At 36.9% G+C, this 27,548-nt stretch overlaps 3 protein-coding genes across 3 annotated transcripts; 2 read left to right on the forward strand and 1 right to left on the reverse strand.

The window, feature by feature from the left end:
* Nucleotides 1-1,700: 1,700 nt before the first annotated feature.
* LOC112276227 (uncharacterized protein At1g32220, chloroplastic) lies at nt 1,701-4,677 on the reverse strand. Its single transcript, XM_024507350.3, has 6 exons — nt 4,460-4,677; nt 3,810-3,903; nt 3,482-3,626; nt 3,066-3,212; nt 2,708-2,833; nt 1,701-2,461 (listed from the first exon to the last, which is right to left on the reverse strand). Exons 1-6 carry the CDS (start codon nt 4,654-4,656, stop codon nt 2,190-2,192), a joined length of 981 nt encoding a protein of 326 aa, XP_024363118.1. The 5' UTR covers nt 4,657-4,677; the 3' UTR covers nt 1,701-2,189.
* Nucleotides 4,678-12,700: 8,023 nt separating this feature from the next.
* Nucleotides 12,701-14,845, forward strand: LOC112276151 (F-box protein At2g27310). The gene has a single exon (XM_024507217.3). The coding sequence runs from the start codon at nt 13,622-13,624 to the stop codon at nt 14,744-14,746; it is 1,125 nt and encodes a 374-aa protein (XP_024362985.1). The 5' UTR covers nt 12,701-13,621; the 3' UTR covers nt 14,747-14,845.
* Nucleotides 14,846-20,144: 5,299 nt separating this feature from the next.
* On the forward strand, nt 20,145-21,872 carry LOC112275724 (uncharacterized). The gene has a single exon (XM_090246594.1). It carries the CDS (start codon nt 20,145-20,147, stop codon nt 21,870-21,872), a length of 1,728 nt encoding a protein of 575 aa, XP_090102720.1.
* Nucleotides 21,873-27,548: the final 5,676 nt, after the last annotated feature.

The following is a 27,548-nucleotide window of genomic DNA, read 5'->3' on the forward strand; positions in this document are numbered from 1 at the left end:
AAAGCAGCGTCTAGGAAGTTTCTAGGAAGCTTCTATATTAAATATTATACAATTAACTTACTTTTATCTATTTTTACTTACTTCTACCTATTTCTATATGTAATTATTAGCTTACATGATTATGGCCGTGACAATCAATCAGAGTCTATGAAGATCTACTTTATATTTCATGTGTCCTTTCTTGAGCCATGTATGACAATGGATAGCTCGGGAAGTAGACAAATGCCACCTCTTCTAATAGAAATGGATAATAATCAAGAGTTCAATGTGAAAATAGTCTTAGATTCAAGGTAACATTGAAATAGGTTAGAATATCTTATTCATTAATAAGGATATGATATTAGTGAATGCACATAGAAGCCATCAAAGAATCTTGCAAATGTAGCAAAGAGAGTTGAAACTTTTCATTAATGACATTCATCAAAACGAAGATGAAGAATAACAAATCTTTGTTATAAAAGAAATAAGATCAAAAGAAGATAAGACTTTATCTTTCTATCCTTCTTTGTAGCTTCTATATATTTGTGATGCTAAGAAGATGGAAAACTAACAACCAATAGATTCAACTCAAGAACTTTTATTTGCGAACTTATTAGATAAAACATTGCGATTGTCATAACCTTAAAGATGACAACATTGAAATGAAGATCCTTAAGAATGACATGTCCTTTCTTAAATAGATGGTGAGATACAATGTATTTGATATCACAACCTTAGAAGACACTCCTAATGTTTGGTGATTTTATTAGAGATAGGAACAACTCTTAACAATGTTTCAAATGTTTTATTTGAAGGAAGTTACAAAAGTCTCAACAACATCCAAATAATAGAGTGGTCTTCTTGCCTTGATATAAGACACTATCAATGGTTGAAAAGATCTATCAACCATCTTTGAAGAAAACAAAGCTTAGAATATGTAGCAAACACAATTCGTCGCATCTTGAATTTTTTCAACATATGAAGACTGTTCTTTCTGGAACTCGCTCCTAGAAGGAGAAATAATGTCATAGATATATATATGTACTTTAATAAATATCCATATTTTTAAGTAGAAAAAGGTGAAAATAAATAAAAGTATGTTAATTTCATAATACCTTCAAGAAAAGCTTTCTAGAAGCTTCATAAATATTGCTTTGACTTTACATGTATTTGTAGTTGATTGGTAGGTTAGAAACTTGATCAACAAGTTGTCTATATGGTACACATATAGAAAACTTGCCTTGTAAGTTAAGATATGTGTCTTCAAAAGTCAACACATTTTAGAGGTCCTATAGGACATCGCAATATAAGAGTATATATGGAGGCAAGAGTGAAGCCTTCTTCACTCTTGTCAATGCCTTTTCAGTCTTTAGTCTTATTTCAATACTTTCTAGTCTTCTTGTTTTTAGCAATAGCCTTTCTAATTCAATATTATATCATCTTTGAGTAACTTTCTAGTTCTTTTTAGTGACAAAAGAATGTTTTGAGGATTTTCTTTCTTCGAGATTCATGTACTTGACACTTTGTTGTTATGAAATTGGTGAGGTTTTAGGTATTAGAGAATCCAATCTTATTTCACATATACTTTTTCAAAATCTAACAAGAATAATATCAAGATTTGTTAACTTTCTATAGCCCAATCTATAGCCAATTGAACAAAGACATTATCAAAAATGCAACATCCCAAAACAAATGTTGTTTGAGAGCCTTGTATCCAAGTATGTAAGAATTTGATCATTCTATTAGGTAAGATCTTTGCTATAATTTTGTTTACTGCTCCAAGGATTGAGATGGGGTGAAAATTTGTGATAAATGTAAGTTTGCCTAACTTTTGGTAGTAAAGAAATCTTGTTGTAAAGAAATCTTGTTAGTGTTTAAGGAGCGGCAGATTGTTTTAATAGAGAAGACCTCAACTAGGCTAAGAAGATCCTAGGCTGTTTCATCTATAAAAGCTTGAAAGAAGTCCATTGGAACTCCATCTATACCAGGTGCTTTGCCATGGGGGAGTTTTTTAATCGCATCAACTACTTACTTCCTGCAGTATGGGTGGTTTCAATAGTTCCCGACCTTGTTCCAATGTTACACAGTGAGGTGCACTTGTGAAACAGTCCTGCCGAGCTTGATCGTTGGCTTCTACTGCATCCGAATAAATCGGTGAACTTATCCCACTGCATTCGAATAAATCGGTGAACAGTCTGAGTTTATGAGGCCTATTCCTTAGCCATATCCTTAATCTGTTCTATTGAGAAAATTCCATTATAATAGTCATAAATTAAAGCCCTGATGACTGCTGCAGCCACGTCTTCCACCCTCGTTGGGGGAGCAAGCAAGAGGTCGGATGCAGGTAAATTCTTCAAGGGACGAGTGAGTGTTGAAGTAGCCTCTAGAAGCTTCTCCAGTGGCTCTCCCAAAAGGTGTAAAGGAATGTCGATGCCATAAACCTTCTTTGTCCCGAAAATTATACCTGGTCGTAGCACAATTCCTAATATTGAAGCGAACACACAAAGACCATTAGCGTTCGTAGTAAGAAATCAGCTGACTGACTTAGAAACGAAACTTTATCGTCATCAGAAAATTACAGTTCTACAGATGCATATTTCAACAATAGGTGGTTTTAGACCTGAGCAAAAAAAAAAAAAAAAAAAAAAAAAAAAAAAAAAGTGCATTGACTTTGTTTTTTCGCTTTTATCGAGAAACTAGTAAAAAGGACAACTATGCGGCAACGTACCAGAGGTAGGAAAGACAGTTAGAACCTCCTGTTCTGTTTTTCGCTTAGCGGCGAAGTAGCCATTGTTCAGAGCAAACTCTGGCAAGTTATAGTCGTGCACAGAGATATATACAAACTTCTGAACACCTGGAAACACAACATAGCTCGTACTCAAAAGCAGGTTGATGATATTCTTCTGAATGCTTACATCCTTACGTTCTCGCATAGTACTCATAGCATTGTTCACTCTTGTTGACATTGAAATGAATTCTCATAAGATGTGGAATAAAACGCATGCTTGTCAAGGTGGACAATCTAAATACAATGTATTGGCATAACAAATTGAGACAAATAGAGGAACAAGTCGTTGTGCACTCACCAGCCTTCTTAGCAGCAGTTAAAGCAAGAATATTAGCTTCGGCATTAATCCTCTCCATCTGGTCATTGGGTCCAAACATACCCAGAGTTGAGACTACCGCTTCCACTCCACCAAGGAGAGAATCCCAGTCAGTAAGAAACACATCACCTGTTTCCACCGCACATCCACGCCACAGCCAATCGATCAAAAAAACTCCATGTTATTGAAATCTTGAGGTCTGTTGCTGAACAATTTAACCCCGAGGCATCTGTCGGTAGAGTGCTAATAAAATGCACCCAATAGCAACCTTCACAAGTAATTTTTCCCTCTTCAAATTGTATGAAGTTACCACATGATTTACGATATTGTTGTTGCAAGCGAGGTCATGAACTCAACCTAAAATCAACTCTTTAACGATTGAATGACGACTGGCTTGCCTGCTACCCATGTGACACGATCAGCCCACGGTGCCGAACTCGACGGGCGTCCCGACCTACTGAGGCTCACAACAGAGATGCCCTGCAGAATAGCTGCCTTGCACACCTCAGTGCCAACGAAGCCACTACCGCCCAACACCAGGATCTGCAAGAAAACAATGACGAATTCAGAGCATAGCAGTCAAGGACATGCATTGCTATGGGAGCAGGCTACATCACATGGGCAGAACCAAAGGAGATCAATAGATTGTACTAACAGAATGACAGTAACAACGTCCGATGTTAAGTTTGAAAGGAGATTAGGAGGGTGAATGTAATAGCTGTTTACCTTCTGAGGCCTGGTGCTAGAAGTCACGTCACTTGAAGTAGGGTTGTAGTCCGGGGTGTTGGTGAAGCCCGCGTATGTTGCGTTCACTTGCCGCCTGGAGATGTCACAAGGGTTATCCGGTCCACGAGAAACGTTATTACAAAGGAAGCTGAGACTCAAACATTCTCTACATCCATGGACATGTGGAATTGATTCCATGCCCATGGCTGACTAGGGGAATTCAATTCGCGTCAAGAGTGTCGCCTACTTCTTTCTCAATTACACAATTATGCGAAGCATGCATTCTCTAAGTGAACTGGAATTGACTATAGTGGGATACCAGGCGATTGCGGAGAGACAACAGCACAATGCAAGCTCGGTACATCGCCGACTCAACGATCGTTCCCGTGAATGAGTACGAGGAGCGAGAGTTAAGAAACCTAAAAGCCCCACACTCTTCTCAGATCATAATCCCCAAGTCCTGGTTCCAACTATGAACATCCATTCTCCGTCCTCGGAAACTCCCTTAGCAATTGAGCAAAACCACATGATAGAATTTTTCCAAGTGCTCGGGCAATCATAGTTTACATCATCCGCAAACCCAACCCACCAAACGTTTCAAAAAAGCTAGACCAGACCAATCTTCGATATCATAGTGTAGTGTGTCTCACCAGTTGTTGCAAGTCCACTGCAATTGGCCACCACTTAACCTCTCAGAAGGCATGACCATCCCCTGGCGAAAGAACCCACAAGACGACAACGCAGTGCCGGGTACCTCACTCCGGCAGCTTGAGCTAGCACTCGCGCCGGAGCGAAGCACACAAGAGGTAGAACCCACAGCAGCAACAGAAGTCGCCATAGCTGTCATTTCGAAAAACCAAAAACCGAGACCTGTCACTTCGTTTCATCTGAGTCACAGCAAGCAATTTATGACTTGCGATGGTGTTCCTTCAATCCACGCACGGCTTTGCTCTCGTCACTCCCACTCTCCTCCTCCACCCCCAAGCCCGACTTGTCAGCATTTTTCTCGTGGGTTGGAAGCTTCGTTGTCGTCAATCCACGCGATTCGGGGCAAGAAAATCGGACATAAAAAATCAGACACAATTCCCATGTGCTTAAAAAAATCCCTCTATCCAGTGAAACCGACTCCGTGGGAAGCGATTAGTGTAGCGCTGAGAGACATCAAGAATGCCCCCGCAGTGAGCTCATCCAGTGGACATCAGGAAGAGGGGATGGCAAGTGACAATTCCGCATCCCCCAAGTGACAATCCCCGTGAAAACATCCGTTGAATCTGAGCTCACTCACTCACTCATGCAAGTCCCGGATTTGCCTTTCCTTCCGAAACCTCTGTGTTCGATGAACAACAGCAACTCTATTCCCCCACACGCACACACACAATGTGCACACAACGAGAGTGTGATTGCTATGCTGCCTGAGACTTCTTCGTGAGATGCTGCTGCTGCTGCTGCCGCAACTTCATCGCATCTGTGAAGTTGCTTCCAGAGCAGCATTGCACGATGCTGATTCTGGTTGCGGACTCATTTTTGTGGTCATGTCGTAGACCGTGATTTCCATCAGCTCGCTGCCATTTCTATTCCAATTGTTTTTATCATCCTTTGTGTGCAACTAAAACCTTAACAAAAAATTCGTATTGTTTTTTTAAGAGACTCCTTCTGTATTTGAGTTTTCTACGATGGATGTGTCGGCTGTGAATTATGAAGTTTTTTTTTTTTTTTTTTTTATCCTAAATTTTTTTAAACAGAATGAAAATTGAATGGATTTTTTTGTTAGGAAAATTGAATTAGTACCTCGTATGCCATATTTGAATTGCATACAATGGTGTTGTTAAAATATATATATATATATATATATAGATATGGAGTTGTTAAAGCCACATCCTTACAACCTCATGATCCATCCTATATCTCTGTCCATCTCATGTCTCCAACCTTGTCCCCACCCCTTTACCCCCACCCAGTCCCATCCCTACCATGTTTTAAGTTTTGAGTTTTCAATTATTCCCAATAACAACTTTATCCAAATTCTCAAATTTGAGATATACACTTGTAAATATTGTTTATTTTAAATATTATTCATTACTAAATAATGTTAAAGATTGAATCAAAATAATGTTTTAAAAGACTGTATTTCTATCAATAGATTTAAGTGATGTTTGAGAATTGCAAGTTCTAACATTCAATCAAAGATAAAACTTTCTGAATTGCAAGTTTTCCTTACATATATGGAAACAAAAAATTATTGTATATGTAGCCATACATACATTTTCTTTGTGGACAATGTTTGCATGTTAGATTCTAGCATTTATCTCCTTACCATTAAATTGTGAAATTAGATTAATAATAATTATATTATTAATAATATTAATTTCAACAATTAACTTGCATAATAACAAAGCAATATGATTTTCCTGTTATTTTTTATATTATTTTTTATGATGTATTTTATTTAAAAACTATCATATATTTGTACATACATAATGAAAGAAAATGCGTCATAATATTAAAATTTACACATAAATTTATAGTTTTACTTCTTGCATCCTTTAACTATTATTATTTATTTATTTATTTATTTATTTATTGTTACTCAATCATCATGATTATCCAAATTTCTAGTGTGTTTAATTTTATTAAAATAAAATTTTTATAAATTTAAACAAATCAACCAAGATACTTTTTTTATATTAAGTATTTGTCTCACTTCTAAAAATATATATTTGCATGTATTTTAACAACTTGTACAAAAGTTTTTGTTTACTACAATTTTTTATAAAATTAAATTTATAGATACAAATCAAAAATATTTTGAATAGATTCTTAAAAACTTGTGGTTTTTCTACCCAACATCAAATCTCACGTCAAGTTTTATCCACATAAGTTTTTATGTGCCCCTTTTAAAATTCATTTTAAAATCATATTACTTTAATTATTTGTTTATATACATACATTTGCATATACATACAAACATATTAAAATCAAATAACTGTGTTTTATCACCTCATTAAAAATATTTATTCCAATTAAAAATTAGCAAGTGAATACCTCACATTGGAGAATTTGGATAAAGTTGTTACTAGGAATAATTGAAAACTCAAAATCTATAGACAGGATAGAAACAAGACTGAGAACAATAGTTGGGAATGGAAAACAACGACTAGAAATGGGGGTTGAATACATGAGTCAGGTATAGAATGGATCATGAGGTGGCAAGGGAATGTGGCTTTAACAACTCTCTCTTTCTCTATATATATAATGTACAGATGGAATTCTTCTTTTAAGAATAAAAGGAATATTAATAATTAAATTTCAAAATTAAAATTAAAATTAAAATGATAATAGTTAAAAAATACATAACAAAAATTGCATCAAATCCATTGCCAAATAATCCAAATTTTAAAAAAAATCTTTATTATTTTTGGTTTATGATTATGATAGTAACTTATTAATTATTTGATATTTCACTTTAAGGTGATTTTTTTCTAGGAAAAAGTCCTAAAAAAAAAAATTGTCTCTAACTTCTACCTTTCATCACAATGTTGGTACATGTTAGATATATATATATATATATATATATATATTATAGTAATTAGATGGATCATGAAAATGGTATATGAGAGTGATGGCATATGTCTTTTTTGAAAAAATCCATCCTAATTAAAAGTATTCAATTACTAACATACTTGTTGATGTTTATATATAAACTCTTTTACTTTAATGTAAAAACTAGGATAAGATTTTATGGTTTTGTTTGGGAGGATTCATTTAGAGGTAGCCTTTATTATAATGGATCTTGTTACTAACAGTGTAATTATGTATATTTTTTAACAATCGGTTACAAGTCGGGCAACAATGAAGAAAATCATCAGAAGATTATGCAGATTAAATACTTCTGACCCTTGGTATAAAAATGTGGATCCTGTTCCATCTGTATTCCATACAGAAAAATCAATTACACTTTGAAATTATCAATAAATAAATAAATAATCGAGGATACAAAAATCTCTATTATGTGGTTTTGCGTATTTATCAAATCCTACAAGACTTGAGCCGCTTAATTTTGTAATTTCATGTGAAAATTGCTTTCTCATCTTATCTATTCTTAAGACCGAAAAGAAAATTAACATTGTTATTGTGGAGGAACTATTAAATTTACCAAAATGCAAAAAATTGAATTTTTAGCATAGTATTTTTAGCAATGAAACAATATTTTGATAAATTGTATGTTGCAATCAACTTGGAGTACTTTATTGATACTCAAAATACAATAAATGCATAAAATGCAATATGAACAAAGTAACATGATATTTTGCACCCACCATATCAGGTAGCACCTTTGACCAATACACATCATTGCCAAATTCACATCCAAAACACCTTTGTTTATCATTTACAGAACAAAAGAAAAAAGAAAAAAGAAAAATGAATATCACAACGGAAAGTATCACAATACTTGTAGAAGATAAAAAAATTCAAAAATCCCATTAGAGGAATTGTTCAAGTTTATTTGCATTGACTGATACATAAAGTTATTGGTACATTCTATTAGAACTAATCAAAGCATTTACATTCACATTCTTATTCTTATTCTTAGGACACAAGGTGAATATTCTCACGAAGGTTGTATCTTTTATATAAAATAAATAAAAAATAAAAATATGTTGAGTTACAACTGTGTCTTTTTTAAATTTTCTAATAAAAAACGCAAAAAAGAAAAAATCATTTCTGATACCCAATGCTCTTAAATGACATCCAAAGGTACCCCAAAGTGCAAAACTGGATAGGATGAAAGGTTGTGGTGGAGATGGGCTTGAGTCCCACCCTCTCTATCTACATACACATACAAAAAGATATACATATATATATATATATATATATATGTAAAGAAAAGTATAGAAAATGTACTAAAAAAAAGCTGCATAGAATGCATAGAATCTTGTCTGTGTCATTAAGTGTGCCTCATTTGTGGCAGAGGCTCACCTTGTGCTTGCTAATCATACTGTACAGCAAACACTAATTGACAAAAAAACACTAGACAAAATTATAGACAAAATCTGTAGAAAAGTATTAATCACAATTGAGATCCTGAATTCAATCAGAAAATTATTAAAAAAGTGAAGAAAAAAAAAAGAAAGAAAGAAAAAGAAGAAGAATTATTCAAGCTAAAAACTGGTAGTAGTCCATATTGCCATCTCAGTGAAATTGTATATTACAAACACAATGAAGAGGAAGACAAAAAGAAGAAGAAGAAAAAAGTAATGTTATTAGAAATCAATAGATTATTGAAAAAGTTTGAAATTTGTATTTGCAAACATAGATTGAGAAGAGTGGTTGAAGTAAAACAAAAAATACTTTGAATTATAAATAGGTGCATTAGTGTTATTCAGTGTAAGTGGTTCAAGTCAAAACTTATCATCACAGATTCAATAACAGGTATTACTTTCAATTTAATGTGATTAGAATGTAATTGGTTGTGTAATATTACTTTTCAACTAGTATTTTATTTCAACATGTTTAATTTATTTTAATTCTAATAAATAAAAATCTACATTAATTTAAAAGAAACTTATATTAAAACTTTAAAATGTCATGTATAAGAAAAAAAATTAATTTAAAAGACTATACAATATATATAATAGGCCAACACTTTTTTTTTGAAGTATTATTGTATCTATAATATTAAGAGCTTTAAAAAAATATAAAAAGATCAAGATAGTATATATATATATATATATATATATATATATAGAGAGAGAGAGAGAGAGAGAGAGAATAAATAGTTTGATATTATACTATTTTATTTTATATGATACCTAAATTTATAAAAAAATTATAAAAAATAAAATAATACTCTATATATATGTATATATGTATGCATATATGTAAATATATAAATGCATAAAAATATATTGATATTTTTATTATAGACACAAAAATTAAAACTTTAAATACAAATATTATTTTAGAAATATAAAGAAAAGATTCTTTTTATAAAAATAATTATAATACATGATAATTTTTTTATAATAATGTTATATTAAATTTATTTAAAGTTACATATATAAGAATATATCATAAATTTATTTTTTAATAATTAATTTAAATTATAATAAATTTTGTATATGTAATAGATTATATAATAAATTTGAGGTAGATTTGCAAGTCCATTTAAATATATTGCATGGTTAAAGATTTTTTTTTTTTTAAATATTTGAAACAAAGAAGCTAATACAAAAGCATAAAACATCTTAGATACTTATTCCACAAGCTTTTAAGAAGCTTCCATATAGACATTTTGTAAGCAAGTATATACATAAGTAGAAGGCTTAAACCATTCACTAATTGAACAACACCTTTCTTGTATTTTAGTCTTAATTAAAGACTTTCTAATTTATTTTAACTAAATAAAAACTATTTTATTTTGATACTACTTCAAAAGAATTTATATATATATATATATATATATATATTATTATAATTTTATCATTAATATATATATTTTTATTTCTAATATATATATATATATATATATGTATATATAATTAATATATAATTAATTTTTTTTAATAATAAATAAGCTATTATTTAATAATCTAACTTATTATAAAGTTGATAAGTCTTGATATATAATAAAATAATTATATCTTATTACTAACTTTGAATGATTTTATTATTTAAAAATAAATAAATAAATCCACATTAGCCTTGTCTTCATTTTGAGCCTCTATTAATTGTTGCTAAGAATAAGAACTTGATGAATGAAAATAAAAAAGTGACTTGTTTCTCAAAGAAAGATAACAAAAAAAAGAAATAAATATGTGTATTTAAAAAAAAAAAAAAAAAAAAAAATGATAATGGCTAATGAAACTTCTAAGAAGTTATTTTATTATTTTAAAATCATTTTTGCTAACGGCTAGAGAGTTGTCAAATTTTTTTGGTGTTAATTAATGGTATATAAGAAATATTAGTTTTATACTTGTTTTATATGTTTTTTTGTTCATTAATTTAAAGATATAAAAAGAAAGAAAAAAAAAAAAACTTGATATTAAGCTTAATATATTTAAATCTATATTCCATATCTTTAATACAAACTAGTGTTTTTAATTAGATATAACATCACTTAGAAGTCTATAAAATTGATAAATATTAATAAAAAAAAATATTATTTTAATATTAATATTTTTATATAAGATATAAAATAAGTTAGGTTTATTAAATAATCTACCATCATAAACATAGAGTTGTAAGAATTTGAGATTAGAAGATTTATAATAAAGTCTATTGAAATAAATTATCAAGATTATTTTTAAATACATATAAATTAAAAAAAATAATGGGATCAATGAAAAAAGTCTTTGGTTACAAAGAAGTGTCACAAGATTCAAAAAATGTTTTGAAATTTTTTCTCATATTAGTCTAATAAAAAAAAACATAAAATTAACTTTAAAATTATGTTATAAAAAAAAATGTCGTTGTTAAAAAGCCATGTTGTGCTTCAAGTACACATAAGCTTGCTTAACTTTTTAGAATATATAAACGTTCTTTGTGATATAACATATTATCTTAAAATTAAATTTACTCATATTATTATAAAAGATGTTTTAAATATAAAAAATAATAATTTTTATTAATATATTTAAATAAATTATATAAAACATATTAGTATCAAATAAAATTGTTAACTTATTGGCTTAAAGATATAATTACTACAGTTCAAAATAAATAGTGCATTGTTCATTATATATATCATTTGATATCATAATAACAAATCCGGTGTTTGTCACCGGATTTGTTATTATGATGTGGTTCAAGATAATTTTTTTTAAGACAATATTTAATATTAAATATAAATTTTGAAAGAAAGTATGCTCAAAGGTATCAAGTTGTGTAAATTATAGCTTCAAATTGTCTCATGTATCTAGATGTAGAAGAAATATATTTTATAATAAAAAATTATAAAAAAAATAAAGAAGGTATTTAGAAATATCGCTCTTGACAATCATGATCTTAAAAATTCTAAACTTAAGTACTTTCTAAACCATATCAATTCTAAATCATGTGTGATAAAATCAATTTCAATTTTTAAAAAATATTATGCCTTATAAAGAATCAAACATGAGAAACAACATAGAATCTATTGAATAGTGTAATTTGTGAAGAGAGAAAAGAGTATACCTTGTGGATAATAGTGGAGAATGATACATAGGGAGATGCGGATCATCAAAAGACAACTTGTTCTCTCATCCCAACATCATAATAACAAATCCGGTGAAACAAATCCTCAAATATAACCGTATCACTTTCCACAAAGGATATCAATTGTGCATTCAATCATTGCTTCCTTGTTGGCCAATGTTAGTTCTCCTTGTGCAATTTTTCTGGATACCGATTCCTCCTTGTTTGATAACCCTCAATTGAACCATTTTTCTTCCATTGGCCCCTTCCCCAACATGATGTTCAACCACATGGCCAAGTACTTGTAGTAATGAAGAAACATAGATGAAAGCCCCAAAGGGGTTGTGACAAAACCTTGGGAAAGAGGAGTCCCCATACACCTGCTTTTTATTCACATGTGGACTTGAGTGACACAAAAAACACAAGAAACAAATAAATAAATGGGGCAATACGTGGAGCCACCCATGTCGATCATGAATGAAAGAAGGCCAAAAAGAAAAAAAGAAGCAAAGATGGCACCCTCACAAGTGGGGAGGAGAAAAAGGGGCAATGGAGGAGGGGCTGTGAGCATTGCAGCCAAAGGTGCATTATCATGTCGAAACGAAGAAGAACAAAAAAGAAAATAAGCTTATTCAGCAAGTTCTGATCCAAATCACGCCTGCAAAACCTACTTTTTGCGCATCAGTCTGTGTGTGATCCTTCATGCGCTGCTGAGTTGGGAGCATCGTCGTCTCTGCCGTTGTCGTCTTCGTCTTCGTCTCCATCTGGGCCGCTTTTTGCCGTTCGATGACACTGCGTTGTTTTGTGGCCACATCGTCTGAGTACCTTTAGATCCTATCATGTAACCGATATCATTCTTCTCTCACAGTTTGACTTCGCCACTTGCTCACAACTCTCAAGTCCAACGTCGCCGTGAATTATTAACGTCGCGACTCGCGGCGCAGACTTATCCCGTGTGTCTACTGCTGGGTGCATACAGCTGGGCCGCGGCGCCTGCTGTCAGTCTGGCCCCAACTGCCTCTCGCTCTGGTCAGGCCCCTCCATGCTTGATCTGGTTTCGCTCGTAGTGTGATCCGCCCCCTAAACCGCAGCATTGGCTGTCGTCGAAGTTTTCAGGTTTAAGCTACTGTGAGAGGTCCATGCTGTTGCAGGCGCTGCCAAGTTGTGGGGTGATGGCTCAGTACTGCTGATAGTGTATCTTCTCCCTGATTCTTAGTTGGGATCCTTCGGTGTCGGTTTGATAGATTCTCTGCAGTGCCTGGTTTGAGAGTTGTGCGTCTGATGTCCAGTTTGCTCTGTGTCTTGCTTTGATGTTGCAGCACTTGTAAATTGAGTTGGGTATGGGCAACTGAGTACAATTTGGAAGGTCGATTTTAGGACCGTGACAAATAATCGGCTTGTAAGGGTATCTGGGAGAGATTTTGAGGGTTTGCAGTTATTGCGCAAGTAGTTTCTGGATCGAGTTTAGCATAATCTGTCGTGCAGATGTTTGATCGTTGAGTCTAGTGCTGTTTTACTCTTTCCTGTACACTGCGGCGTATTATACTCCGGCTTCACTCAGATTCATTGGTGGTTTTATGAAGAAAGTTCCGGGTTGCTGTTGTATCTGAATTCCACGGGTCGCAAGGAAATTGTCGCTGATGGCGCAGGTCGAGGGTGGTGCCGGCGATGGGGGTAATCTGTATCTCCCCTCGGATATCTTACGCAAAATGTTGGACCGCGTTGATGCGAAAACTCTTGCTAGAGTTAGTTGTGTGAGCAAGCGATTCCGCTCCATTTCATCCGAAGAATCATTCTGGGAGAATCTATGCAACCAGCGGTGGTCATCAACAAGGGAACCTTCCGTGAAATCTCTCATCTCATCAGCAGGAGGGTTTAAGAAACTTTACAACAACTGTTTCCCTTTCATTTTGTCCAATTCAGAAAGCACACCCAGCCGAGGATTCGATCCCACCGACAGGGAGAATTCCTCTCCATCTAGTTTCATGTCGATTGTAGACGTCACATTCAATGGTAAGCCGGTGTTGTCACGAGTTGTTAACGGCATTCCTGGTGCTTGGGAGCCATGTGGACCCCTGGTGGACATCCTTGATGCGGCAACGATGGCTCACGCGGGCCATGGGGTGTCAATTACCAAGCAAGACGAGCATGGTGCTGTTCTCACAATCTACAACAAAATTCCCGAAGTGTCTTCCACGGTGCAGGAGTGCAGCGACAGCCCGTTCAGTCCAGTAGAGTTCTGCAACAGAATGCGCGTAAGCTGGATTCTGATCAACACGAAGACGCAACAAATGGTGAACCTCAGCAGTTGGAAACCTCTGAGCGCAGTACGCCACCGGCCCTTCAGTGACGATTTCCTCCTCCGCTTCGGCTCCATCCTCCAGACCCCTTCCGTCCCCGTCCACTGCAACATCACCATGCGGTGCAGGACATGCACAGTTGTGACATTGAGTCACAATGAAGTCCAGGGACACCAGGTCAGGTTGGGCGCCACAACTGCCGTGAAAGTCACAGAGCTCAGCTTGCACCTCGAGAACATCCTGGGCGCGCACATCCGCGGTGGAGAGGTGATGTCACTGCTCTCGCTGGCAATAACTTCCGACAAGACTGTCGACGAGAGTAAAGCCTCTGGAGTTTACAACAACTTCAGTGCAACGCAGTCCTTGAACCGAGAAGCTCTGATCCGCCAAGAGAATCGACGTCAAAACGCCGGCGCTGTCTTCTTCGTTGGAATCATCGTAGTTCTCATGTCCTTCTTAATCTAGATCGTTTCACAGCTGCACCCACCTTCACATTGGCGTCAATGCACGCCATTGTTTCTAATAATCGATAACATCTGCACATGCTCGTCACATTTTGCAACACCCCATCGTTAATTTTTGAGATGCTGAATCTGCATTTCCATTCGTGTTCCACGATATTGTGGCACTGTTCGGCATTGTTCGGCACTTATCTCTGAGGTATGACTGCTACAGCAACTGAGGACTGTGTATTTATGTATGATCTAGATCCACAAAGTTTGCAGATTCCTTTAATACCTAAATATTGAGATGCCAGTCTATGATCCAACCTCTGAATCAAACCATGTAAAACTTAGCAGCACTTGCACATAACAATCAATAATGAAAATGAACCACAAAATGATCCCTGTGTCACTCCAGCTCTGTGATTTTTAAGCAACCATTGATGCTGTCCATTCCTGCACAATTCGTTGATCTAGCTTCGAACATGTAGAGTTGTGTCTCATTTTCGTTTTGGCACCATTGTTTGAGAATCAACTGTTTTGAGGTTGTTTGATAACTCCCACGTCGGAGCAACTCGCCATGGCAGCATCGTGAAGTTCGACCTCTTTATCAAAGCAATGCCATCATCTTTCAGAAATTGGGTTTTTTGGGGAACTATGTGTTTTAGGGCTCGGGGCATTGAAGCTTATGCTGTCAGCAGTAGCCGACTAAGTGAGGGTCTCCACATCGAGTTATTGAGGTAGAAAAGATTCCAGTCACATGGGTATTTAAATCAAAGCGCATTGAAGATGTCTGTGCATGGCCAGACTTGGCATGTTGAAATGATGCCGCAGATGATGAACAACAACAAACCATTTGTTGATTGAGAGGCTCCAACTCGCGATTGGTGATGGTGTTATATGTAGTTGATGCGAGATGCGGTATCAGGGGTTGCTTGTAGGAGTTGTGTTGCACCACATCAAAGTGAAAAATGGTATTGGAATCTCGCTTCTTTCTTTTAGCGAGGGCGGTGTTTGAACGGAGGTCCTTTATTCGCATGTCAGAGTGGGACGATAGAGAATTGTCGAGAAGCTTTTGTACAAGCTTTTGTACCTTTTAGTTCAGTTCACCCAGCTCGGCATAAATGAAGGATTCTTTCAAGAGTAATGTCCGAAGTATGCTGCTCTTCTTTCTAGGTACCCAATGTTTAGAAGGGAGCTGCGAAGACTTCGCATTAATGTCAGGCGTTCTCTTGAGTGATGGTCAGTATTTCACTGCGCCTTATTGTCTTGTGTTACCATTCTAAACTTCAAAGCTTGCAGGCTCTTGATTTTCCTTTCGTCAACTCAGCTAGCAATCCTGGCAATGAAGCGTTCATGGCATTCTGCTACCTCCACAAGTGAAGCTAGGTCATCTTTCACGAATTTCTAGAGATGTTTTTCGAGCGCTTGGAGTCGAAAATCAAACCGGTGGCTCCTATTTCGATGCAGACGCTTTCCTTGCAATCTATGGGTGGTATTTGAATTTTTATTTATTTATTTATTTATTTATTATTTTTTTTGTCTTTGTTTAGTAGCCCATCATCCATGATGTAGGACAAGAGATTTTATTCCTTGGATGGTAGAGTAGAGAAGAAGGAGAATCAGGTGTTTTGCAAGTACTGTGAACTTCTAATAATCATTGCATGATTTGATGTGGATATATCTTAAGATGTCACTCTAGTTAAGACTTCTCGCTGTAGCTTAGGAGTTTGATTCCGTGGATCTCCTCGTGAGTGTTGATGCTACCAACGAAAAACTCTAAATCATTGTCAGATTTCTCTTAACCGGCCTTTAGACTTGGTATTTTCTACAATCTGTTTAGAATTTCTTGGAGTGACGATGTGTAACCATTCCTAGACGATGTTTTTCATGTCTTTTTTTTTTTTTTTTTTTTTTACTATTATGCGGAACTTCATTGCATTATCTCAGGTTACAATGATACGGTTACTAGTGTTATAACCCAGCATACACATATGATCAAAATGTCTCTAATTGGGATTTGCAGGTCATTCCTGAAAAACTCTTTGGTAGTGGAAATGGACGGTTTTGACACCCAGTAGGTCAGTTTATAGGGCAGCTGAGGGTACTTTTGATCCACTTCAAATTTGAGTGAAGACATGGGTCAGCAAATCCTGGGAAATCCAGATTGGATCCCTGCTTCTTACATGTTTGAAATTGTGCTCATTTGATTGAGCCGTCGTATTTAGACCCAGGGTTGAAAACGTACATACAAAGTTATGGAGCCGAATATTGACATACTCCTTGGCACTATAAAACTTAGATTAATCGAGGTACGTAATGCATTTGTGCCGTTGGCTCTCTAAGTTCTCACAAGAAGGTACAATCGCAACATCTGCCTCCTTTCCTGGTACACTGTAACTTGATTTATTTTTTCCTCGTTTTTTCGGAGTTCTTATAGTAGTTAACAGTGAAACATATCTTCCACGTAGTCAGGCTGCAATATTCTTCAATATTAGATAGCTCTGATTCTTGTACTTCAACGCACTAGCGTGATTGTGATGGGCTTCCGTCATGTTGCAGGGATACATCTTTGGTGAGGTCGATCTCTCTAGATAGGATCACACAATTGGACTCTTCGTTTTCCACAGGTGGTACTTCGCCTTCAGTTTTGTGATCATCACATCCAGCATCACCCAGAAGCGAAGTGTGGTCTCGTGAAGTACACTTGTAATTTGACCAGTTCAGTTGCCATGAGATTCTAAAACCAAAAAGCTATGAAAAGCATCAATGTATCATAAAAAGCTAATCGTACCATTGAAAAGCAACATTTGATCCTTTAATCCTTTGACGTACCTTCAATCGACCAAACTGCCAAGCAATAACTATTAGTGAGTGCAACTCAGCATTAGACAAGGAAGAAACCTCCAGAGAGACAAATCGATAGTTACCACCTTCTAAGCGAAAGTAAATAAGCATCGTAAGGACATGCTCACATATTGTTACATTACAGATAATCCATTGAGCCGAAATCATAGCTTCGTCTTAAACTGGGTTGGTAACAGATTATTGACGCACACCGGTGCATGCAGGTCATCATCACTTGAGCAATATGCTAATATACAGCAGTCTCAACAGTGGGAATGTGCAGATAGGAAGAAAAACAAACACCGTCAAAGTGGGGTATGCTGTCTGGCCATTTGATCCACTTGGTCACACGACACAGTGCCTCGTACTAGCGCAAGAATTGCACACAAAGGAAGCCTCCACGGAGGAGTCAAAGTACCTAGTGTTTGCGTTCACTCTCTCAAGCTGGCATTGAAACAGTGACTCATTACTTCACTTTCGAGCTTTCGAATACAATGACTCTACATCACGTCTACCTAATGCCCATACCACTTGAAATTACTGAAGCCACTGCTGGTCACAGTTCCCTTTCAAAATCTACCGAGCTGAAAATTTCCAGTATCTGCATAGCTCATCACCTATATATATATATATATATATGGGGAAAACTCATGATAACTATCCACTGTTGAGATCCCAGCAAACAGTAATTTATTTATTTTTAGTTCGTTGGTTCTGTGGTGGGACGGTTATAACCATTCTGTACCCCAAATTGACAAAGTAATAACTATTTATTTTCGTATTACCGGGGGACTGGGAGACAAAGATAAAGGAAAGGCAACCTTGAACACTGAGTTGCACGTAGTGAGGCTAATCGACAAAAACTTTCTGTATACTAATCATCTGGTTTACCGATTTCCCTCAAAGGAAAACTCCCCCCAATTGATTTTTAAGTGGTTTGAAAATCGAATTGAAATATTCGCAACTGCATATTCCAACTTCTCGTACCCTTTGTAAGGGGAGGTGTACTCATTTAAAAAATTACGCCAGCGAGGTGATGCTGTTTACGGGGAGGTGGTAACATACATGTGCATAAATAGCAAACTGTTTGTACCTGCGTTGACAGGAAAATTTGGGCGCCGAGGGCAAACAGTGCATCATGGGTGCATTGTGAATATGGTACCTCTAGAATAAGAATCCTCAAGATCTTCCATCTATTCTGTTTCTGTTTTAGCATACCCTTCAAGAATTTCTAGACATTATTCTATGCTCGATCGTTACTGCTGTAAAAATACTGTGCTTGCCAGCCTGGTGGTGGTCATCACAAGCTAACAAATCGTTCTGCGCCTGAAACGAGTTTTATCTTTCTTCCACATTACCCTTTTATCGAAGCTCAGACAACCCTTCTTTCCTGGTCAGTTTCCGTCTCCGTCATGTGAACAGCAATATTTTGCGGTTTGATTCAGTAGAAGCTACCAAGTTTAACGGTGGCAGTAACCATTTGGACAGAAAGCTCTTGTGTCCGGCCGTTAAAGTTGAGGTTGACGGGGTTTTCCGTGAAGATGATACGGTATTTTATTCAAGGTTTTCACACCTAGTACCTCCAATGCCAGCGAGCTGTCAGTCTTACAGATTCATCCAATGAAGTGCGTTTCATAACAAGGATGGTATGATGAGAGGTCAGAAGTTTTGCATGGAGGCAGACTTTTCTCAGCATTAGAATACTTGTTTCATCCATACACTCCAGCGCATAAAACGTTTCTTAAATGATGCCCCAGAATTTGACCCCACTGTTTCAGTGAAAAATACTGTCTTGGATCCTTTATTCAGCTTCAATTATGCTACGTCCACCTTCCATTCATATTAGAGTTGCCATCAGAAATTTCAGGATGTAAATTTATGTCTAAAAATTGAATTAAATTGTGTTTTGTGCATATATGCCAGAGCATTATCTCTCAGCACGCATCTAATCGAAGGAATGCTTTCGGGGGCAAAAAATGAATAAAGTATCACATGTGTCCTTCACTGGTGAAACCGAAGTAAAGTTCTGAACGAGTGCGCGATATTATGATTCAGACCCGCAGTCGAGGGATTGATGTCGCTCACATGGCTCAAGAGCCTCCCGCGTTCGATTGCGCCAAATTGTGATCTTACCACACGGTCTCACACTTTGTTTAGTATGTAGTGGTATGTTCGTTTTCTTGGCAAGCTACATAGCGTAATTTTAATAGATTTGCCACGTGAAGGAAAATACGACAAAAACTTGCCCCTAGATTGGCCCTCCCCAGTTTCGCCCCAGTCCTACCGCCATGGTGCACGCGCATCGGGCACGGCTGGAAGTGAAAAGTCGGAAACTAATGGTCAATAATAGGTTCTTGTGCAGAGGAGCGACAAGAAGGCACAAGATGGCTGGTTGCAGAAAATCATGAGCCTGTCTCAGCTACCTCTGGACAGATTGTCTCGGGAACGCTTGAAGCTGGAGGTACACAGATTGCATGGATTTGGGTGATTTGTTGAGGTGCCGCTCGCTATCTCCAAGGATGCCAAGCGGTTAGTGATGGAGGGATGCGATTCGCAGATGTTGGTTGTGGTTCATGGGAGCTCCGAATTCCAGATCAGGAGTTTCGATTCTCCACAGAATTGCAGTCCATGCTGCGGACTTGACGTTCAGATCGGCCTCGTCGACGGAAATGTACGAAGCTGGAGCTAGGAGTCTAAGCCTGGCAGGTCGAAAATCCCCCACCATGCCAATGCCGATCATCGACTGTGGAGATGTTTTTCCGGAGTCCACCAAGTGTCCATCAGGGCGCTGCAAGATATCTGCCTGCGTACACCGTAAGGCAAAATCCACTCTCTCCCTGTGCGCTGGCATTGTTCTATGCACCGTCGTTCTCTTCATCCTCATCACAGAGCTAGACCCCTCGAAAGTTTCTGAGGACCCCCGACTGCTAGTCACATTTCCATACAGGCTTGAGGATCATTCGCATTTAGTCATGCCTAGTGATGCGGTGACAGAGAAATTGCCTGAGAAGAATATTGAGCGGGAAGAGGCTGCACTTGAAGGCCTGGGTGTCGTCTTTCGAAGAGGAACTGGTAGAATGCCCGAGCTCGTCGTCGCTCATTTGTCCGAAATGACAGTCGCGGAGGATCTCAGGCTATTCCTTCGTGGGCTGCACCGAAGCGGAATGCTTGCCAGGGCAGATCTTGTGCTTCTCTTTCCGTGGCGACCTCTCCCCCGGAACTTTGCAGAAATAATTTATGAAGAAGAGAGATATTTTCAGAAATTGCTTGATCAGTCTCTTCAAGCGGAAGCTGGAGAACCGACGGAAGGGTTTCGAAATTCTAAGCTAAGCATCTTCAATTCTGCGTCGTACACTCTACTGCTGTCTGTGACTCCTTCCAGAAAGGGGCCGCAGGATTCTCTGTGGGGTAGTGCGAGCGCAGGAAATGTTTCTGCCTCCGCTGGAACTAAAGACGATGGGGTGCATTTCGGCGCCATTGTTGGGTTCGACATGCAAGAGCTTGACGCCGGTGACGCTCTCAGTGGGTTCTTGAACTCACCACTCGCCGGCCTTCGGCGCTGGGTTTGTTATCAGATCCTGTTGGGAATGGTGCGCCAACATTATCGTCACGCTTTGCTCACCGAAGTTACAGGCGTGTTTATTCTCGAGGATATCTTCGCCCCCCTGAAGAAGAAAGTTACTAGCCTGCACCTGTATTACACTGGCAAGCGATGGGCCGACGCGGACTCTTCATCTACACTGCCTAGCAATATCCTAACGCCCAGTAGTGAAGAATTAAACGCAACTGGGCTCATGGAGAACGTCTACGGGCAAAGGTATTGGAATTCCATGGACGAGGAGGATAAGCGCCGGAAGGTGATCAGCACTGGAGTGATCATGGGCGGAATTCGCTCCGTTCGCAGCGTGACCACTGCGATGGCTACTGAGATAGTTCGGGTTGCTCTTCTTCGCAAGAGCAGGGAACCGTTCAATCCTGAGGCTATCTTGAGCTTCTTAGTGCACAAATCTTCGGTTCTGGGCAAGAAAGTGGCTTCCCATCTCCAGCTTCATGAGAGTGGAATGTCGTCTGTAAACCTACTCCCCGGGCCGTCGCGCGGTCCCCATTTCAATGACTTCTTCCGGCGTGTCGACACCCGGTTTGCTGTGCTTCAGGGATTCAAAAACAAAGGCGTCGCCGAATCTAGACGAACCAATATACTCCAGTCCCTACGACGAGACCTCTGCAGATCAGTGAACGACCCCTATATTTACACGGATTGCCACAGCAGCAGATATCCCGTGGAGATGGATTTATCATAACCTTCCTCGTTTCAAATTCCCATCTTCTCTAGTGTTTGCGCGGCCTCTGCTTGTTGCATGATAATCCACGAAAGGACGACAGCCATCATTGTGGCAGGTCTGAGTCCTCGTCCAGCTTCAACTGCAGACCAATTACTACAGGGAGATGAGAATAGGCAGCAGTAGCAATAGCCTCATTCGCGGAGGATGGACCTCCGCCCAGTGGGGGCTCAGCAGTGTCGATCGATCCACTGCTCCTACACCGACAACAGTTGCAGAGCCACGCAGGAAACATATTGTCTCCGAAGCTGCAACCCTAGCAGTGGATGAGCCTGAACAGACCTGGGTTGCATTACTGTCCTGAAAAACCCCAATTAGGTGATTAAAAGAAGCTGATAAGTTCATGTTTTTCCAGAGTGTACCATATATCTATTTCACAGGCTTGGTTCCATTCTACCTCGTCCCACACCCATCATGCAACTCCAAATTAGTGATCCTCCTGCGAGTCTGTCTGTCTGACTTTGCATGAGTTGCTTCGGCGAGAGAGTAGTGCCGATTGAGTGTGTCTCGATAGCGAGGTTGCCCTTCTGACATCCTCTTACCATTATTGAGCAGTACCAGCAGGCCTACGAACCTCTGATTGCTCCTTCATCGCTATCTTCCGTTGTCGTCTAGCTCCTGCATCACTTGAGAGGCCTGAGCTTGAGTTCAGTCCTGAAGCTCTTTTTTTGTGTCTTCCAATTCAGAGCTTCGGCGTCAATGTTGCAATTGTGAACATATTTAGGGATCCAGTTGTACATGGCCTTATATTGTCAATGATGATATCAATTTGAAAAGCTCTTATTCAATGATATTCTGCTTCGGAAGCCATGAAATCTATATGGCTAGGTTCAAGGCACAGCATTAATTGAATTGTTGTGAAGAATTTGTAAGGTTCCAATGGTGGAATTGCTTTCATTTCAACTATTAAAAATCATTGTCATGGTTTCTGTGTTAACTAACCGGCTTGGTTTTGAGTGCTTATATTTCATCATTGATTTTTGACAGTTTGCACAATCCCTCTTGAGGTTATGATATAAAATGTGTGGATTTGAATTAGCGAAAAAAATATTCCTTTTCGGTTTTAAGTGTATTTGTTTTCAAATTTAATACTATTACAATTGACAAAGATCTCATATGTTTCTCGAACTTGGTTATAGAGTGATAGGTGCCGGATTCGCACCTGGTGCTGGATGAACAGAAGATCTAAATGGCTCTCCAGAAAGGAAAATAAAACTTCAAAACCTTTTATCTTAAATTCTGTCTAATTTCCCAAAAATGATTTTGTTTTGTTTTGTTTTGTTTTGTTTTCGAAACCTCCAACACCTATTATAAATGTTTTAGAGCAACCCAAAAAGTCATTGCTTGTCACTCAACTGTCGACGAAATTCAAGGTAGTTATATAACATCCATTCTAATTGATATGTAAGGATGTTTGGCAAATAAATAAGAAGATTAAAGTGCAAGTTAAGTACTTGTTTTGCAAAAAAATAATAATTTGACTTTAGCTTAAATCTATTCCTGTAATGTTTTTACACCTAAGTAAGGTAAATGTTTTAGAAACAATTTTAATTTTGTGATATTTTCCCTTATATTTATGATCTTCAAAAAATAAAAAAATAAGATGATTTAAATACATGTTTTATATGCTTATTCAATTTAGTATGTTTATGCATATTAATTTTAAAGAATCAATATTTTCACTCAGAAATTTAATATTTCCATCCAACATTTTGTTGCACCCATCATATAGCAATTGTTTTTTTTTGTGACTTGTTGTATTTCAGTTTCAGCTTGGGCGTTTTTGAAGAGAAATCTTTACTTTCATGACTTCCCTACCAACTGAGTTGTAGAGAAGGCTCATGTATTGGACCCTGTTGCCAAAAGCAATCTCTACCACGTTGGATTGCATTCCCAACAAAGACAGTGGGCCGCCATATTGAGGCACTAATCAAAGCATTTTTAATTTTTTTTCTTTTCATATGTCACCAAACTACAACAATACCATCAATGTGATAGGTGCAATGTTGAGTCAAAATAATAAAACTTTGGATAGAAATATCAATTATAAAATTTTATTATATATTGCTGTTAATATACATACACATATATATATTAACTATGCCATTGGGCTTTGCAATCTTTGGCACATTCATCTATTCCCTTATTCATTGACTCTTTCTTGTTCCCACATTCATGTGTTCCTTGTTTCCATGTTTTCTTGTTAACATGTTCTCCAAGTTCCCCAAGTTCTTTGTGTTTCCTTCTTCATGGCCAATTGGAAGGCTTCTTTGTGTCTTTGTGTTATATCCAAGTTGCCTTGAATAACATTTATGAATTATAATACAAATGATCATACATATTACATAAAAGAAGATTCAATTTTTATTTATTTTTAATTTATTTTTAATTAAAGTTATTTCAAGAAATATACATTTATAATTTATTTTGATTCTTAGAATTTATTTTAAGAAAATTTCTTAAATAAATTAATAGAAACAAAATTAAGTTGATTCTATTACTAAGTTCATTTAATAAAATATATAAAATTTTAAGTTAATAAATATATATATATATATATATATATATATTGACTTAAGATTTGTTGATTATATTTATATTGTAGCTAAAAACCTTGTATTTTTTTTTTTTTTTTTTTTTTTTTTAAAGACTCACTTTTACAACACTACAGAGTGATTGAAATACATAAAATCATTCCCAATATATAACTTAATAGTTTCAGCCAACATCTCACCTATGACTAAATCCCAAAGATTCTTCAATGTCAAATTCTAATGGGTCTAAGATTGGTAGCCATCCACATCTCTCTCAAAAGCTGGTTACTATACTTTTGCCACATTACTCAACCCCACAAATCTGCACATGAAACTGGCTATTGTGTGCCTCAATCAGCTGCCTCCTCCCACCCCAGCTTGTCCACAATGCCATGGTGCACATGAGCAAGGCCACCAGATCAGTACAGACAAAAGCCCTTGGGTGAAGAGCACCTGTTAAAAAACCCCAACTCATGTAGTACAAACACATGCAGAGTTTCCACAATAGGGGATGCATCTAGAGCAAGATTGTGTAGCAAAAATACCAAAATGCTTTAAGAAGTCAGGAAATGCCATATCTAGAAAGTAAGAGAAGGGCCACAAGAATCATTACACTTCCACAACCCCACAAGTGCAGATTCTGCTGAAGAAGTGAACAGTGACTGCCACAGTCTAGTGCACTCACTCATAAATTCCACTGTTGCTGAAGCATTCTATAAATCATCCTGCCAGAGAAGATGGAAGATTCTCAACAGCCACTGCGGACGGGACAGTCTTCCTATTGAATGCTGTGGTCTTCTTGCTCCCCCAATAATTCACTGTGAATTTTTGTGCAGTAAAAGATTTGTCTTCACTTGGGCTGCTGATGGTGTGTGCAACTCGTTGACGTGGGGGGGGGGGGGGGGGGGGGAGTCATTCAACTCTGTTTGGGGGAGAAAGTTGAGCCGTGGTATTTGTTCCAATTTTCCAACGTGGAGCAGAGTTAGTTGTTCTATTGCTCATTGCTCAGCTATGCGTCACGAGTTTTCACTGCTGTTGAAATCGAACGTAGCGTTGGATGCATCATCTTATGACGCCCTTCTTTTTTCAATTGGATCATCATCGAGTTCCGCATCCAGCTCCGATCTTCAAATCCAGAGTCTTTATCGGAAGAGGTGACCACTGATTTTTTTAATAAAAAAGAGCCAACAAAATTTGCGATTAGCACGATTGTAAAAGGAAGTGAAACAGAATAGTCGCCGACAAATGATAGCTAGAGTCAGCTTATTAAGCTTACACCCCAAGCCGTACATGGGTGGAACTCCAGCATTGACCGCATTGATCAAGCCTTAGAGGATAATGAATATAACATTTGTGGATAGTGTCAGAAGGACTTCCTTGCTGTTGGTTTCGCAAGGATGAGGCGTACAAACAGGAGTATGTGTGGAAGCTTACATTCTACTGATGTATAAGAAAAGATTTTTGTAGGAACTACTCCTGGGAATCATGAGTTAGTAATACAGTTGCATGAGGCGAGTCATGTGAGTATTTTTCATTCTTCTTTCCTAGATGGACTGCAACCTCCCAGCGCTCCGATGACTAGCTCCGTGACACTTGACATTGTGAAGCCATTGATCGTTTATGGGTAGACACAACTGAAGCTGTCTCTCCGATTACCTCTCCTGATGACCTCGAAGCAGTTGGGCTGATAACCAAAGACGTTGGTAGCAATGTGGATGACCATGGTTACATTCCCGTAAGTTGTCTGTCTGTCTGAGAGCAATAAGAGGGAAAAATATAACTTTTGCTTCCATTTCCTTGATTGTGTCCCGCTACGGATTCTCCGTTCCTGCAATCTTATAGTGTTTTTTGATTCGAAGATTGCGAGTTGTTCACTGAAGGACTCCACCATTTCTTGCATGTTAGGAAAAATTCCTTGCTGCTGCTGTTGCCAAGGCCATCAATCAGAATGGATTTTGCACACAAGCCCGAAATAGCTGAGGCTCCTGAGTTTATAGATTCACAGAGTGAAATATCAGGCAATCCTACGGAAAAGGATAGCTTGGGCTAGCATTATATGCTGCATGGTTTAGAGTGCCTGCAATGAGCGAGAGGTTCAGGGGAAGACGTAGAAAATCATTGAATCCCAAATAACTTTGTTTTTGAAGCGTTTGTTTCAGTCAGAAGTTGGCCTTGTGTCACATGTTTGAATGCAAAGCGGTTTAGTGGTGGCCTTGAGGATTGTTCTAAATGGGCTCTTACGTAACAAAACAGACATTTTTTCTGGAGAAGTTGAGAAATGCAGGAGAACAAGGTCTCCTTGCAGAGAAAAAGAACGGCCAAAGTGTGCAGTAATATTTGGCTCAATGAAATGAAGGATGTAGGTTTGTATAGTTTATTGTACATTTCAAAGGGAGGTGCCAATTAGAATTTTGCAATAAGATTTGAAGAAATAATTTTTTCTACATTGTGCTTGCCAATTGATACTTAAAGATATGAAACTATGAATAAGTGCAGACAATTGGAACGTTAAGTTTTTAATTTTTAAATTTAGGAAACTTATAAGTCTTCTTTTCACAAGAGCAATGTTGTATCTAATATTTTTAGACTTTCTTTAAGAATAAATTAGTTCTAGATTAGTAGATTAGAGGTTTATTTGTTTAGAATTTGTTTAAAAGTAATAAGCTTTCAACAACTAAATCAAATTATGGTGATTTTGTTTTTACACAAGGTCTTGTTGTGATTTAAAAACTAAATAAAAAGTATAAAAAATGATAATACAATAGAATTTATTTATGTATCATTATAAATACCACATATATAATCTTTTTTTTAATAATTTTATAGTTTATCAATCTTATTACTTTAATTAAATTTCTTTATAATGATAGGTCCAATAAAAAAAGATATAATTTTTTAGATCTTTCTATTTATAATATATAAAAATTATAATGTTGAAAGAAGAAGAAAAAAAGAGAAAAAAAATTAGGTAGCAATTATCTTATTAATATAAATATGATAATAGATAAAATCAATAACTCTAGATTTTTTTTTTTATTTAAAATAAACTTCCTTATATTTCTAATGATTATTCTAATATGTAGTTATTAATATATTATAGAAT

Source organism: Physcomitrium patens, chromosome 23 (assembly GCF_059467195.1).
Source record: "Physcomitrium patens ecotype Gransden chromosome 23, ASM5946719v1, whole genome shotgun sequence".
NCBI classification, from domain to species: domain Eukaryota; kingdom Viridiplantae; phylum Streptophyta; class Bryopsida; order Funariales; family Funariaceae; genus Physcomitrium; species Physcomitrium patens.